The 17,728-nt window shown below is 37.8% G+C and overlaps 1 protein-coding gene across 5 annotated transcripts in view; it reads left to right on the plus strand.

Moving 5' to 3' along the window:
• Positions 1–17,728, plus strand: part of mob2a (MOB kinase activator 2a) — a 50,978-nt gene that overhangs the window by 22,814 nt on the left and 10,436 nt on the right. The window contains exon 1 of one of the 5 annotated variants that reach the window (XM_079859428.1): positions 812–994. The exons of 1 other annotated variant lie outside the window; for it this stretch is intronic. In XM_079859428.1, coding sequence (XP_079715554.1) covers positions 957–994 — 38 coding nt within the window. In that variant the 5' untranslated portion in view covers positions 812–956. Of the gene's footprint in view, positions 1–811; positions 995–4,597; positions 5,078–14,383; positions 14,575–14,873; positions 14,919–17,728 lie in introns of those variants that run through there. 3 more of the 5 variants (XM_079859429.1, XM_079859432.1, XM_079859431.1) reach the window with 3 other exon arrangements.

A 17,728-nucleotide genomic window follows, 5' to 3' on the forward strand; every position in this document is an offset into this window, starting at 1 on the left:
TAAGTTGAAATAACTTAAACATCCAAGTTGGTTGCACTTAAAATGGGCAGCAACGTTTTTCTACAAACTTAATGTGTTATGGAGATTTGTTCTTTTTTTAAAAAAAAAAAAAAAATTTTTTTAAACAATTTAAAAATTGAAAGAGAGACCAAACCATATCTGTCCAATTAGAGGACAATTTCTAGATGGATTAGTTGTATTGTATTATAGGGCTAGATTTAGCTCACTTAATTTTTCCCCTGGATACATGAAAAATGCACTCTTCTTTTAGTTGCTTTCAGAGCTGTTCTGCTCTCACTTTTGGTCTGGTTCTATTTTTAGTCTGGCACTAAGTGGAACCAGTGTTGCTGTATTGGGTGGGGTCTCATGGTTGAGATCCTAAAGTAGGCTATATCATTATGGTTATTTTTAGCTCTTCCCCATCATGATATAGCCTATAGCCAATGTGTTGGGAAACAGCGAAAATGTTATAAGAGGATCCTTTGGGCTTTCACTGTTGTTTGGAACCAGATAAATTAATGGAAGTTGGTGGTATAACTCCCAACATGTTTCTTTCTCTCTCGCTCTACTCACACACACACATTTGTCAGCATATTTAAACTTTAGTGTAATTCGTCTGCCTGGAAACGCTCGCCTTTGTTTGCCAGTTTCCCGAATGCAATCAAACACCCTCCATCCATGCCGCGGTTTCGCCAAAAGAACGTAGCTCAGACAAAACATAACGTTTTATTGCCATAAATAACTTCACAAGCACACAATGAAAGTGTTGTTAATCCCCTTCTCATCCCCCTGCCTGATTTTAAACCAGTCCTACTGAGACAAACGGACATTAGAGGCGGTCTCGTATTCAGGACTCCCCTCTCTTTGTGTTTCAGCAGCTTAACTGTAACATACTCCGTTAGCATTCTTATTATTTTACAGGTCTGGATTTAATCATCAAACTTTTATCATCCAAAATGAGGTTTAAACGGAACGGTTCGTACACCTTAAATAGGTAAGCAATTTAAATATCGACCTGGCATAATCATTCTTTCATTGATTCCTATGTTTTTCTCGCGGAATTTGGAATTAGCTTCATTTGTGTTTTTAAATTCATGACAACCGTTTCGCATTCGAATTTAACGTTCGATTCCGCTAAAGCCACATGTGAGCGCTTCCGTAAGGTCACGCAGGGCGTTTGAATAGTCCGCGTTCCGAGACTCTTTTAAAAACGTTTAAATTGACTGTCATAACGAACACCTTTGTTTTATCATGTTTAATGAGTAACGCACGCTAGCAGCAACATGCGAACTCATTTTGCAGCGTTGGTTTAGTTTACGAAGTTGTAAAACGTTTACTTTTTCTTCTAACGAGCAACAGGGGTTTAATTTCTGTGAAATAAACCAGTAAACCTGTACATCTTGCTTTTAGAAGGGAGGGGTGTTTCTTTTTTTCCCCATTTCCATTGAGAGAACCGAAACTAATGCATAGCATCATTCGTTCCTATTGTCTCCGCTGAACTGTTATTCATTGGATTCAGTGAGTCCAGCATTTAAGGCTCTGAGTGACCAGTCCATTCATAGTCAGATCATTAGGACACAAGACACATGCTCTTTCTCTGCTCATTAGGATTTCTCCCTGGTGTTCCCCAAAAATGTTAATTCTTCCTGGCCAGGTCTGGAAGAAAAACAGTTGTATTCTCTGCAGCTTTTCCCTTACAAAGGGAAGGTTCTTATCACAGCTCGGGCGCTGTTGTTTCCAGAGCTTCTGCTCCGTAATCACTTTGTGCTGCTAGGAATAACGTCATCGAGTCCGGGAGAAGATCACTGTGTTCCCAGCTTTATGCAGAGAGAGCTAAGATTTAAAACTGAGGCTTGAGGTATAGCTCCTCTCAGTGGTTTTAGATTTGACACAATGGGTGACGTAATCTTTTTCTGTGGTTAGGTAATTGATCATCTGCATATTTACTTGTATACAGAAACAATAAAGAGACCGCTTGCAGTGAGTTTTTTTTTTTATTATTTGTGTTGAATATAATGTGCTATTTGCTACACAAATATCATTTTCTGTATAACATTATAAGGTGATGGTGATTTTCTCTTATTTTCTCTTATTAGTATTTTTAAGAAAGCCACATAGCCTATTATGTAGGTGTTTATTTATTATTAAACTGACATATCATAAATGGGATAGATTATCCCAAAGATCATTTTTCAATTTTTCATTTTTCAAGTCACTCTCTTGTTTTTTCAAACCTGTATGCTGTTATTTTTTCAGTGGAACACAAAAAGAGGGTTTCATTTTGTTTTCCCCATGTTTACTGACAAAAAAAAAAAAGTATCTGTTTGGATTTAAATAGGCAAATGCTTAAGAGTCTATGATTGGATCATTATTGCTGTGATTGTGTTTCTAGCTTGTAATATGTTTGGCAACAGTTCTTCTAACCCTAACTGATGGAGTGTGTAGCTTTTCATTTCTTAAACAATATGTATGTAACATGTATGAAGACACATCATGGCCATATTCCAGGATGACAATGTCAAAATTCATCAAGCTCAAATTGAGAAAGAATGGTTGGGAGAAGCATGAAGAATCATTTTCACACATGAACTGACTCCTCTGAGTCCAGACCTTAAATTCATTGAATGTCTTTGGGATGTGCTGGAGGAGACTTTACAGAGTGCTGGACTCTTGCATTGACAATACAAAATCCTAACCAAAAAATGATGCACCTCTTGATGGAAATAACATCACATGAATATTTCCATCAAGAGCTGCATTAATTTTTGGTCAAGATCTTGTATTGACAAAATTCTGTCAAGTCCTTACTCCGTAAAGTCCAAGAATGGTGTGGACACATTGACGCACTGGTCATTGATGGAAGGGAAGACTATCAATGAATAGCAATGTACATATCGGTCCGTTTGCCAGATGACTTGGAATAAAGTGAATGAGTCACATGGACCTCTTTACTGGTGCTTTTATTGTGATATTTGTCCTATTTGGAGCTTGACATACATGGTTGCCGTTAACTATGTCGTATGATAAAGAGCTACATAAAGATTATTCAGAATTTCTCCTTTTCTTTTACATGGAGAAAATGTGTAGGTAAATGTCAACATAATTTTTTGGGGGTGAAAAATCGTTCTCTTGATGGGCGATATGATCAAAATCTTGTATCACGATATGACACATTATTTCACAATAACGATATATCACAATAGAGTTATTTTTGCTTTAAATAAAGTTTTTGTGATATTAAAATTTTATTGGAAATTCTGAAATCTCATCACCAATTTCAAAATCACATAAAAAAAAACTAATACTAGCCTAAGTAAAAAACAAACAAAAAACTCAAGCTCACTACAAGTAAATAGTGATAAAATAGGAACAAAAGATATGACAAAAAACTACAATAGAACAAAGCAGGTTTATTAGACGTCTGTCACTTTAAGAGCTAATGCACTGATCTAATATACTGATACACATGCGCTTTCTTTCTCAATTATTTACATTCACTTTAGACATAAAAGACTGTTTATGAGGTTACTTGAAAAGACGGGCATTTTGACATATTGTCAAATTATTAACATATTATTACATGTGTGTATTTGACTGTTCAAGCCCAGTAAGGCACTAAAAAGAACTCCAGTCCAGGCACTAAGTTCAGTTCTCACACACTGTATGAGCAGAGGCTTCATGTGCGCACGTTTCAGGTGTGCGGCATCTCTCAGGGGCTGTTTACACGACACCGCTTTCAATGTAAAACTTTTTATGCGTTTTGGCCGTTCATTTACACTACAACAGCGTTTTGGGTGCCTGAAAACAGAAACTTTTGAAAATGGTTTTCAAAGTGCAAGTTTTTCAAAATGGTCTCCTTGTAATCAACAAAAGCGATTAAATGGTTTAAAATCACTTGTTCAAAATAAACTGTAAGGCTGAAAAATGCATGCAAACGATAAGCTTTTTGAGAAGGCACAGAGTGGCAACATCACGTGAGTGTAACCGCAATAGAGACAATAGTCCAAAATCTCCCCTACTGCTGAGAAATAACACTGTCTAAGCTCTGTAAACTATAATCAGACAGCACATATTAGCCAATCAGGATGCGGCTCTGTCAACCTCAACCAATGGCGTGAGTTCGGGAATAGTTGTTTACTAATTGTTCACTAATTGTTTGTCTGAATAATGAGAGACGGGTAATGTTTGGGATTCAGCTTCGAATGGATCATTTTTTTTGCTAGAGGAGCAGAAATCACTTTCTTTGATTTTATTTTCATTCTTTTTCTTTTTCCCTCTCTTTATGCCCTAAAAGTATTTATATTTGTTAATAGCTTTGCTGCCAGAGTCATTCCCCTACATTGCAACATTTCAACAATTATTTATTTATTTAACATTGGTCTCTTATCTTGAGGTACTTACCCATGCAAAGAGTATTTTTTTATCGTTTTTTTTTTTTTTTTTTGAGAGTGGAGAAAGTTTTCCTGGAAAGAAACAGCACCATTTGCAGGGGCTGTTTAGGCCCTTAAAAATTTCCTGGCTCAGAATATTCCTGCAGTGGGCCGTCATCGGTTTGCAGCAAGTCTATTTGCCAACCCGTCGCTCCCGCCTCAAAGTCAGAGCCAACGGGAGAGTGAGACGGGGAGGAAAGGGAGAGAGACAGCGACAGAATGAGAGAGAGAGAGAAGATGGGAGGGGGGAAACTGAGGGTATCAGCAGAGAGGAACACACAAGTGCTGAGCGACTGTATGCGCTGTGCTCGCCTGCTGCGGACGCTTGTATTTGTTTGCTGACTGAAGTGTTGTTCTGTCTGCACCGCGGCAAGGGAAATCACCACCTAACAAAGCCCCAACTGTGTGCAGTCCAGCAACTGAAAACAGATCGGGAAACAGGAGAGGGAGTCTGAAAGTGTGAGGAGAAACAGTTTGGGGCTCCACTGCAGATCTGTGAGGATGCTATGCCAAGAGTTCCCGCTCTAACGGATGCCACTCACCTGTAGTACATCTTAAAGCCAGCACAACAGAGGACAGGACAATCTGATTGCCGACTTCACAAGCTGCATGGGGGTTCTAGTGTGTTGTGACTGCTTCTTTTACAGGTACCAGTTTTGGGATGTTTTATCATCCTCTTCTGCGTGTTTTATTTTTTCCCCCCACTGCCTTAGAGTTGTGGATGTTCTTGAAGCTGTGCCAGGTTATGCAGAGATCAAGCATGATGTTGTACGATGAGAACCTTCAGCTAGAGAAAGAGCAGATAGTTCAAAATCAGTGCAGTTTGTAGTGTGTGGGGGCTGCAGACCGATGTTGGTTTGGACACTGTGTTCCCAACTTGCTTTTTCCCTACAGCTAAGGGCAGACTTTGCCCTTTCCAATGTTAGTTTCGACCTCTACCTCAATTTGGAAAGTTAAGCAAAGGGGGCTGTTCGAAAGTTAGTGAATGTTAACAGACCAAAGCATGCTCTTCACATGGAAGGCTTGAGAGATGCTGTTTCCTTTTTTCCCTTTACATGTGGTTGTAGTTTTATTTTACTGCGGTACTGCTATATATAACAAATCTCTGAAGTTCCATGGTTTTTCAAGGATGCCGTCCAAAGTCAAAAGTCCCAGATGTATCTGATTAAAAGGTTGAGTTTTTTTTTTTGTTTTTGCTGATCCATCTATTCTTTCTTCTACCCTCTTCATCTTTCCTTCATGTTTCCGTCTCCTTTTAGACTTTTGTGTTGATTCACAGTTAATGTTTACGCTTGGAAAGCTAGAAAACCATCATGATCTGCTTGATCTGGCAGTTTATTTTGTCTTCTGCGGCTGAACTGTTTTTGGCTGTCCGGTGTGTAAGGAGTTCACGTCTTTTTAGTGCAGTATCCAAACACTGTTTTGTTTTATAACACCGCCGTCAGGTGGTGTTGTTTAGTCTTTCAGGTTTACGTTGCCAATCGCAACTGTTCTCTGGGATGTTGTTTTTAGACACACCTGCTTTCCGCAAAAACTGTTTAGCCTCTGTATAGTGTCTGATGTTTCGATAACAGCTTACATCAAAGTTATTCTCAAGTTGCAATAACTCAACTAATAAGCTGTGTGTAGATGGAAACTTTTTTATGTGACCAATCCAAGACTTGGATGAATGGAAAATGCATCCTTGCAAAGTTCACGCTGTATCAATTGTAGTGTTGCTAAACTTGTTTATAGGCGAAGTCCAACTCTCAAAATCTGTAATCGCATCCTGTTTGTGATTGTGTAAACAGATTTGTTGAGTGATTTGGTGGTCCCTCAAAGGTGGTCAAAATGTGGTGTAAGATTTTTCATGGAAGTGATATGTTATGGAAGTGTAAGAATTTAAAAAATATTCCAGCGCTGTCTGGTTGTGGAGTATGCTGTTATCTGCTATGCCATCTGACTGGGTCGTCTATTTAATCTGATGTGCTTTGATTGGACTGTGTCGGTCGGCGTTTCCTTTCTGTCTGCATTCTTCTCTAGCTTCGGGCCAATCTCTTATGACGATCATGTCTTGGGAAGCTAAGGTCTATTTTCATGATCTTAGAGGTTTTCTTTTGAATAAAATTAGCATTGTGAGGAATACTTAATTTACTTAACTTCTATAAAAGTAACTGTTAATTAGGAAGGTGGAAATTTGGATTGTATTTAAATGAAAAAGAATGTACAATATATTGGTAGACATGTTGCTTTTGTTTAGTAGTTTTTTTTTTGTTTTTAATCTTCAGTCGGATTTTGTATGCTGATAAATTCCAGTCAACTGTTCTTAATTTCACACTCAATTCTTTTTCTAAGATATATCTTTAGTCTAAATCCTATTAAAATGGGTAAAACCTTAAAGTCCCCCTGTGGTGAAAACCAATGTTGTTTATGTCTATGTGGTGTTTTTAATATGCTTTAAGTCAAAAAAATAAATAAATTGCTGAATATTTTCTCCTTAAATCTGCATTGAACCAAAGACAATCTCAAAAACTTGGTTTTAAATCGCTGGTGTTAAATTTCTGACGTCACAAACTACCTAGTAACCAATCACGTCAATGTGTGATCGTCAACGAGTGGATCTTTGAGCTGGTGTGAGTGAGTGGAGGCAGGGCTCATTTGAACTGCGTACATATAACTGCGTATATTAAATGAGGCAAGGGTCTAGTTACATTCAAGCTATTTTAAGGCATGAATAATTTTTTTTTCAAGGAAAAAACATTTAATCTTGGTGATCAAAGATGAGTTTTAAGGGATACAGTTATTGACTACAGGGGGACTTTAAAGATTTGTACCTTTAGCCATCATATCAGCTATAAAAGAATTACTCAAAAGGTAGGATATACTAGATTGTATTTAAATATTATTGTACAATTTAATTGTCTTTAACAAGTTTTAGCAATAAATTGGCAGTGCATTTATAATCAGATATATTTGTCCACCATTTTGTTGTATGTTGTCATCATTGAATAATGTTGTCATATTGTCTGTAGCCCCTTCAGACCTCCCAATTCCCCACTGTCATGCCCTCTTCCGTCTCTTGTGTGAAAATTATGTAAGTGCCTCCTCCCACTGCAATAGATCCGGTTGCAGCGATGCCACTCTTGCTCTTCCTCAGCATCGCGAGCTGCAGCGTGAGCACCTGATAATGCTTAATCAGCATCAGCACCCAAGGTCACTCCATTCATTCCCACCTCCGCTGGAGACTCTGCACACATCCAGCCGTTTGACACCTAATCACATCAGCGAAGAATAAATGAATGCTTAAGTGGTGTAGGGCATAATCTGTTTTGGCGGCACTCTGCAAGCCACATGTCCACCCCTCCCAGTACTCGTTTAATTACCTTATAGATGGTGTTCATTCTTGACAGATATGACCCTTTTTATTGCTTTTTTTAATTATCTGTGATAAGTTGTGGTGAAATTGAGGGAGGTTAGGTTTCCACAAGTCCACAGAAGTCCTCACCACTCCCTTAGCTTGATAATGTTCACATCTCATAACGGGAGTGATGGTTTTTTTGCAGTGCTAAGCCTTTCTATATTTAGCAGACAAGAGCTTCTTGTTGGAGGAGAATTACAAGGAGGAACGCAGTATTGCTCATCACAGCAGGTTCCTATTACGTAACATTCAGAGGTCGCAGCTGTGACGTCATCCGGTTGGAAATGCCTTGGGGCCTCGCTTGGTCAGGTATTCTTGCAGTCTGATGGACCCATTTAGTTACATACGTGCGTCAAGGTTACATCATGCATATGTTTTAAAGGTTAGTTCTCGACATTTAACCCTATTTACACGTCTTGACATCAAGGTATTTTTATCATCATGGGAGTTACCTATTTGGAGGTGTAAACTGGATGAGTGAAATTCTTTGAAGAGATGTTACGATGGCGTATATATAGGATAGATGGTGCCTTCATTCAGGGTTGTTTGGTCCAGTTTTATAAATGACCTCTTTTGAACCATTTATTTTTCAAAAGGAATGATCTTTGTTTGTTTAATGTGGCAGTTTTGCACAGAGTGCTTCAGCAATGCTACATTGGACCCTGTGCTTATAACAGATATGGACAATCCTGCCTCTTGTAGAACATAGTTTTGGCTTCAGATGGTGTGCCTATGGACGACTCACTAACCGTCGAATGCCTATTATACATAAATGGTAAGAACTGGCTGAAATCAGCAGTTCCAGTGTGATTGTATGGTGTCTACACAGTTTCACAGATTAAATGGCGTCTACAGTTTCACAGATTGGATGGTGTCTACACAGTTTCAAAGTCAAAGTGCGCAGGTTTCTATCATTCTGTCAGGAAACTTGAGTTCCCAGATCGAATCACAAAAGTTTCTAAAGGTCATAAAATCTTTAAAATATGTTTAAGAGTTTTGTTTGAGAGACATCTGGGCAAAAAAAGCAATATCCCTGAGCACACCTGTAGATTTCCCTTTGTTCTCAAAGTTGTGTCAGATTTCAGATATTCAGATATAGTCACTGAATCCACTTTATGATTATGGAGATTATCACTCATTAAAGAGACCAGTTGGATAGATGTTTGTGTCCATACTAAGAGTGTTAGACCGCTTTTTATGGTGATCTGACAAAAGTCTGATGGTCATTCTTTCCGTTTTTGCTGTTCAGATCTGAGAATGAGAGGCATAAGTAATCAGGACAGGTAAGCATAAAAGGTTTGCTTACTTCCGAAGCATGTAGCCGTGTCCTCTGCACTTCCGTTCTATGTTTTTCACATCTAATGGAAAGCATGTCAGTCTTGAGTTTTAAGAACTGGAACTTCTGAAAATGGTTGGCCAGACCAGCATCGAGTTTGTCATGACTAAGAAACAACATTCTGTTGTTGTGGATTCAGGATCCTCAGGGATGATACCAATGGGCTCTGAGGTCTGTCTGGATGAGTTTCTTTGAAACTACCTCCCTCCCAGAGGCTCCTAAGCTACTTAGAGGATAACAGTTTCCATGAGCCTCACACCTGAGCTGGGCAGCTGTTTACATTTCCAAAGCCAATAAAAACATGAGGCAGAGCCTTTCACATGACAATGCTTTGTTTTGAGTAGACTCTCAATCCCAGTTATTCTGAGGTTGTTTCATTGAGTATCTCAAATGTGCACTGTGGCGACAAGAGACTTGTTATTAAATTAAATTAAAAAAATGAAGAGTACGATTAATGTGTACAAATTGGTTAGCTTTGAATGAATCTCTGGTTCATCTCAGTGAGGCTGGGTGGAGATGTTTATGTAAACACCGGAAAAATGTCTATGATAGTGGCAGACCTGCTTAAGTAGAATCAGGAGAGGGTTCAGGAAATGAGCATCTGAGGGCACTTAAGGGCCAAATTACGGTTCCTGGGTGGTTATAGAAATGTACTTGCCAAAAAAGGAGTTGGGACACATAACCACAGAGTGATTCGCCTAAAATAGCACGGAAAACAGCTGGAGTACATGTCCTCAAGCTCGACTTGCAGATTTGTAGAACAATCACTTGAGCAATGCTGTTATCAGAAAGTCCTTACTGTTTGGCATTTGACCCCATTAGGGTCAATACGCATTAGTCGCTGTCTGAGAGAGTGTTTCCTTTTCTTGCACCCCTCACCAACCTGGTAAAAAAAAGGCATTGTATTCAGTAACACAATTGTATCGTTGTCTTAAGCATTTCTAATGTACAAACATGGCATCCCGCAGCTAAGCAGTCAGCTTTATTCTGCCTTCGTGCACAAAGGTCTTTCTGTATTGGACCCTTACATCCCGAAGTCATGACGACCATCTGTCCTGGCCCTTCCCTGCTTCTGTTTACAAAAATATTGACATACCCAAAAGGTCATTAAAAACGTGTCTTTGTCATTCTCTGTGCTGTAGAGTATTGAAGAAAATACCTTTGTTTAAGCACAAGTAAAAGTTCAGGTTTTGCTTAATGATGCAAGAATGATTTTTTTTAAAACTTGATTTTAACCTCTAGAGGTTCGAGGCATGTGGCAAAGTGCTGTAAGTAAGTAAAGGAATCCTTCCTGGTGGCAATGACTATAGTCCCTGGAGAAACTACTTTTGAATGGCTGTCAATGGAGAAAAATACTTTTTACAGATGGTGTAGTTATAGCATTTACCAGTAGGGGCTAACTGGACTGCTAACCAATCACTTGGCCACTTGGTTGATGTACTGATGTATTTCTCCAGTAGGAGGCAGTGAAGTTCTTGTTGTAAAAACAAGACTGCCATCCACTCTTTTAAACTCTTTGTGCTTTCAGATGGAACTTGTGGTTTAACCAGTGCAATTTTGCATCACATGGTCGTCTTGCCTTTTCATTTCTTTACTGTTTTTGTTTTTTAGCCCATAGCTATTTTTGCTCATGATCTTTTTAAATCTTTGCTGGAACTTGTCATCCATTTCGGATGCGTGTTTGTGCGCGTTACTATTCATGTATACCTCATTACTTTACATAATGTCTGTCCACACTGATGAAGCTTGTCTCATCATCTTTCATCTCTTTATTCTCCGAACAAAGACCTTGATTAGCTTTTCCTACCCCCGAATCCAAGGATCAAAGGCTCTGCCTCCATAATTACCAACATTCAGAAGCTCTTTCACAAGCTGAATGAAGCCAGTTCTTTCCACTGCTTTATTTTCTAGTTTTTTTAAATTGATGTTGCTATGGATTAACAGCTGCATCCCATCTTTAAGTCTATAACCCCCCTACTCCACTTGAAATCATAATGACTATTTATTTAAATCACTGTAATTGATGGTAACTGAAGGTGACAAATGGTAGGTTTTAATTACCAATATTGATAGGGATTGTGACTGATGTGACAAGCTGACCAAAAGATAAATTACCAAATTTATCTTTACCTAATTTAAATTGACCAGAATTAAAATTATTTATTAATTTGGCTTAATAAATACAAAAAGTGGATTTTGGCATCACAACATTTCAGATGAAAAATGGATATTCATTTTGAGATTAAAAATGTATTAAATAATTAACTAGTTAACTAAACATTTGATAGTGGAAAAGACCAAAGGCTGATTTTATGAACACTGATGCATTTATATTGACTCTTATTTTACACACTATTTACACAAAAATCACTTCAAATGTTTAAATCAGAAATGTGTATTCGACAAAGTTGTTGATTTTGGAATGGACACCAAGCAGGTGATTACTGTTCATTGGTTAATTGGTAATAAAGTTATCAAGTGAAAGTGTATCGCTACTCTGTGTAGATTCTGGGGTTTTGTTGGACAGTTTTTGCACAATTGCTTTGGATACATACAAGTTAGAACTGCAGCTACCAACTATTTTGAGACTTTGATTTAATCTGTCGAGACTTCAGGATACGTTTGTACTTTTGTTTGCCCTGTATCTAGATCCTCAAACTGAAGCCGAATCCTTCAACCGCTGGAATGCTGCGTGTGCGGTGAAGCCGTTTGAACATGCTACAACACGTCTCGCTGTTTCCTTCATTTTCTGTTTTGCTCACTTTCTTTTTGGCCGTTTAACATTACATGTGCATTTTCTCTTTTATAGTCTCTTGGAAGCGTCATATAACCTGGTTTTTTTGGTTGAAAATGGGCATAGCGATGTCACACTTGCACAGAATCCAATTTTAAACCTTCCCGGAATTTGTACGAATTCTGCGTATATTTCAGCCAAAAATGAAATGAAATCTCACTAGCAAGATTGAAAAACGGGTGCTGTAAAAACTGAGGTTTTCTACTTCATCCATCTCCCTCTTGCTTTCACTGCTCCCTGCCGTGTGTTTTGTTAGCCGAGAGCAGAGTGTGTTGGTGCATGCAGTCGCTCCTCTGCAGGAATGTGCGATAGGATGCAGGACCATGTTAATGATGGCCATCTTCCAAAATCTCTTCAGGACAGCAGGGGAGATGAGTAGGACAACTCATGGTGTTGCAACAAATTATTTTATGTACTTTGCTAATAAAAAATGGACAATTCATACCAAGAATAAAGAAACAAACACTTACTTTTGAACTATTGAACTATTGGTGACCAGAACAAAAATAGATCTTGTTTTGGAAGTATTGCATCTCATGATTTGTATAATGCTTGGAATGAAACTGTTGTAACACTCCAGTCCAGATCATCAACAATGACTGAAGAAGGATGAACTCCTCCACACATGATCCTTGAGCCACTCTGAATTGAAACTTGCAATCAAGTGTTGAGAGATTCTTTCAGCGTTTAACGTCTTTTCTCCGATTGCAACAGGATTGTGGGTAGGTTCTTATCTATCTTGTTCATCTCACGTTGCCCTCGGTCTTTCAGCAGGGCTGGATTACTCATCTGCTGGATGCTTTAGCTCCGGGCCTAATGTGCTGTGTCTGAGAGGATTTTTTTTCTGTTTGCTTTGTCTAAGAGGAATGTTCGTTGACTTTCTCACCGAACGAGTCGAGCCAGCCGTGTGACCAATCGTATGATCAAGCTTGAGGAAAAAGTACTGGCTGATTTCAAATGTTTGCTCCCTTTTTACTCAACTACATTTTATTTTTTAACCTGGCCTGGTCTCACTGAATGAGATGAATGATGTGTAACATTTGTTTAATCACTCTGGCCTTGTCTCAAACATGATATCTCATCATACAGTACATCTGTTCCGTTCTATAATTGGTAGTTGGACACATGTGAACATGACTAAATGCCTAAGATTGAAAGTAAAGTCTGAAGCACATCCTGTAAATCAGTGACTTAATTGTGCTATCAGACACGGCAGATGCTGCAATGTTGTTTCAGTTGTCGTGAATTAGGTAGTCAGTAAACATCTTGTGAAGTGTGGGATCAGACAGAGGTTTTTGTTGGGCCTCAGTTGACAGATAACATTTAACTATGCAAGACCAGCCACTCATGTATTTTTTTCAAAAGATTCTCTTGCGCAATATGTGAAGATTACTGAGATAATATGCTATTATTATATTTTTTTAAACCTTAAGGAACTTTCTAAATGTGGTAATATTATTCATGGTCTGTCGTCAGAGTACGTCAGACTAACACTGCTTCTTTTGTGGTTTTATGATTCACTAGCTTCTAGATTAAATATTTTCCTTTTGGCTTTCATTGAAGACACAAGATTCCAATTACGAAATTGCTTTTGTAACAACGGTATTATATAAATATCTTTTCAGTGAGGTATAAATAAAGACTCATTTCCCTTCATAGTCAACAAGACAAGATCTTTCTGTGTATTATCTTTTCTGTATTCAGAGGCAGAAAAAGAGACAATACGGTTTGCGCATCCATTTTTTCAGATATTTTTATTTTGTAAAGTATACTAGTCACCCCTAAATACTCAATCATTTCTATAGCTAAATAATAAATAATTTTGTTTCGCTATCAGCAGTCAAAGTAACGTTTAAACATGTTCCCTCTGCTCTTCTGACAGGAATTTTTGTGTAGTTTGGCTTCTGACACGGTTCAGTGTCAGGCACTTTTTTATTGATATTTTCTTATGTTGTTTAACCTTTAAAACATTACTTGGACCCTTTATATGTTTGGCTTTGAGTTTGGAATTGTCCGAAATATTAAATAAATATTAACTTGACCTTTTTAAATGTGGTAGTAAGATATTGTAGCACTTATGAAGGTTTTTTTTCCCCTGAACAAACCAGAGCAAAGACAAAACAAGTTGTGCATTGTCATGTTACCTCAGAATGTCTTGAAATAAGGCTAAATGTTTCCTCTTAAATGTAGTTATGAAGAAGGAACGTCATTCGGAAGATGGTTAGACCACATTGGCCAGAATATAACGCACTGAGAGGATCAACAGACAGTAGACCTACAAACTAAACTGCATGTTAACCAAAACACGCCCCGCCCGCGTGCGTATGATTGGCTGTCGGTTTGGTGTTAACATATCATGCCCCGCCCATTGCCTGTTCTGATTGGCTGTCCTTTGGTAGAACGAGAACTTTGGAGTAAGAACTTTAGTTGCACTGAGTACCTGCCTATATTCTGTGAAAACATCCACGGAGGGGAAAGGGAAAGACCGGTCAGTTCAAAACACTTTGGACTCTCAGTCCAAATTTGTTGATAGCACTTCGGATATGCACTCGCAGAAAACTCCCAGAAACGGATTAAGTTGCAAGATGGTTCTTCAGGCTGTTGGTAAAGTTTTAAGGTGACGTGGCTTTGCTTTTTAGTTTTATCAATCTATTATTAGATAGTCACAAGTACACTGGTAAATTAGTTGACTGAAATGTATTCTTAGACTTCCCTACATATTAGATACATGAATGGGGGGGGGGGCTTTACGAATCTTAGGATTTAAAATGATGTTACTGACAGTGATTATAGGACATTTGTTATGGGAATTTATTATTAGCGCACCATGAAACGCACGTGCGCATTACGATCTCCGATATCAGATTGATTGAGAAATATTACGTGTCTCATACTTATTCATGAGCAGCAAACATGAACCGTTCATTAAAATTGTTCGAAATCTTCGTGCACTTGCTCCAGGTAATTATTCTCGTGAAATTTAGAGAAAATGAGTGCCTAGTGGGGAAAACATGATGGATAGATGGATAGATAGTGATTTGAAGAAGTTATGCTGTATGCCTATGTGAGTTTTGAGTATTTTGTGCCGTGTGTGTGTGTGGCTTTTTTAACCTCTTTGGGAGCCAAACAATGAAAAGGCACTTTCATTATTTTTGTATAGAACTGCATTTAAACATTAGCATGCTTTTAATATGATAGAAAGGGGGTAAAACAGTATTTTAAGTGTGTTAAAGACCCCCCTCTTCCCCCACCTCTCTGTTGTGATGCTGGTGTTGTGTTTAACACAATACTGTCACACACTCTTCATGCCTAGAAGAACCAGGTAGTACAAACTTGGCTAGACAAACTCATCCAAAGACCAGCAAATTTACTTTTGCATTAATGCTAAAAGTCACCAGGTTTGTTTGAAACAATTATAAGTGCTAGCCTATATAAAATAGTTTGAAGCAAATATAAATTCATCCTCACACTGACAGGTTCATTTCTTTTTAAACATTTAAGTTTTGTTTAAAGTGTGATGTTACATTAATCACATTATTTAGTGCTGGGCAATGATGAATCGCATCCAAAATAAAAGTTTGTGTTTACATAATAGGCTATATACGTGTGTACTGTATATAATTATTTTGTGTATATAAATAAATACACACACATGCATGTATATATTTAAGAAAAATGTGTTAATTTATATTATATATAAATATTTGATATATAAATATGTATAAATATACAGTAAATACATGCAAATATTTCCTAAATGTATGCATATGTGTGTATTTGTATATATACAAAAAATAATTATACACAGTACACACACATATATTATGTAAACACAAACGTTTATTTTGGATGCGTTTAATCGTTGGCCAGCACTAATATATATATATAAAGAGCAAAAGATACAGGTAGATGCTGGATTGTTTTACTGCTGTTTACTGATTTCCAGATTGTAGTTTTGGTATGAATGGAAACTTAGAAGTTTCCAGCCCTGTTCTCTGAGTTTTGTTCGAGTCAGAATGATTTAGGGATGTTTAGATGTTTTGGCTGCTGCAGATGCTGGATGAGAATTCGCACAGTGTGTGTTGCATAATGTCAAGCCTCATGCATAGTTCATCTTTGAGATTCTGAACAGCACACTGCACTTAATAATTGCTTTTAGATGTTTACTTGGCAATGTAGTTAAGTGTTTAATTGCTTCAGTTCCCTAAAGAACTTGTGAACCTTATTTATTTCAACCCTTTGAGGATAACAAGAGAATGTTTCACATGGTTTAAGACACTTCCAACAAACACACATTGTGTGTTAGACAAACATCTCTATTATTGTTTAATATTTAAAAATTAATCACTAGAGGTCAATGGAGACTGATTTTGATAAAAACCAAAAAATCCATGGAAAGGAATGCATTTGAGGATCCAGAACACTGTTATGTCAGTTGTTGTTTTTTACATGAAGAAACAGTTTGTGCATCCAAAAATCTGAACGCACATTGTTTTATTTTAGCCTTCCCAGGGTTTCGTCATTTTCCAGGAAGCACTGTTTTCGTGAATTATGTGGCGCAGGGCAAATTCTCAAGCCATTAGCTAGTTTATTTTAGGAGAAAGAAAAACTTTCTAGCTGCCAGCGGCCCTCCTTTTACACACACACACTTCATGCCCACTCAGAGCAGTTTCCCGCAGATATCTTTGCCATAAAAGGCATTGTAGTTTCAAACTCTCAAACCAAGCCAAGGTTTCGACCAAAGACCTGTATCATCCACTCAGCAGAAGAAAACAGACAACCATTCTTGGCTCCACTTTGGTAGTGTTCACACTACAGTTAAATATGGTGTCACTCCACTTGTGAGTTTGGTTGCGTACAGACAGAGGCGTGTGTTTTGACTTATTAGCAAATAAGAATACTTTGCTTGGGTACATACATAGTGAGCATCGATGCTCCATGGTGGGACTTTTTAGGGAGCGAACATTTCAGTGCGCTGGAAGGACTTTGCAATTGACAGCTCTTAAAATGTCCGACTCCCTGATCAGTGCCCTGACTACTGAACTAGGGAGATGATTGAGACGCACCCTCAGTTTCTGCGAGAGAGCGCCCCCCGGCTTCAAGTATGAATGAAACATGCATTGCATGACTGTTTAGTGACCCATAATGTTCACATCACCTCATTTTAGATAAGAATAAATCATTGAGGCTTAGACTATTTTGTCTCTTTGAATTTAAATCTAGATTTATTCACATTGGCCCATGAATACCTATGTGAACACATTTGCCCAAAAAAAGTAAGGGGAACAAATTTACGTTTTATTAAAAGTATTCTACGCACATGGCTATGATGTTTACTATGTTAATGTTGTGTGTTCAGGACTGACTGAATGCATTTTGGAGCTGACATAATCATTAGAAACAGAAAAGCAAATGAAGAATGATTAGTGTAGCTGCTGTTCATAACACGTCAAGCAATAGATAGTCATGCGCCTTTGATCTAATATAATTGGAGGACAAGGTTATGAGATGTATTATGTGAATGCTTGGCTAAAGTGATGTGTTTTTAGTAGGGCTGTCAAACAATTAATCGCGATTAATCGCATCCAGAATATTGTGTTTACATAATATATGTGTGTGTATGGAGTATAATTATTTTCTATATTTAAATACACACACATGCATATATATTTAAGAAAAATGTACACAGTATATATACACAGTATATACATATATATATATACACAGTATATACATGCAAATATTTCTTAAATATATACATGCATGTGTGT

The sequence above is a fragment of the Squalius cephalus genome (assembly GCF_949319135.1).
Source record: "Squalius cephalus genome assembly, chromosome: 23".
Lineage (NCBI taxonomy): Eukaryota > Metazoa > Chordata > Actinopteri > Cypriniformes > Leuciscidae > Squalius > Squalius cephalus.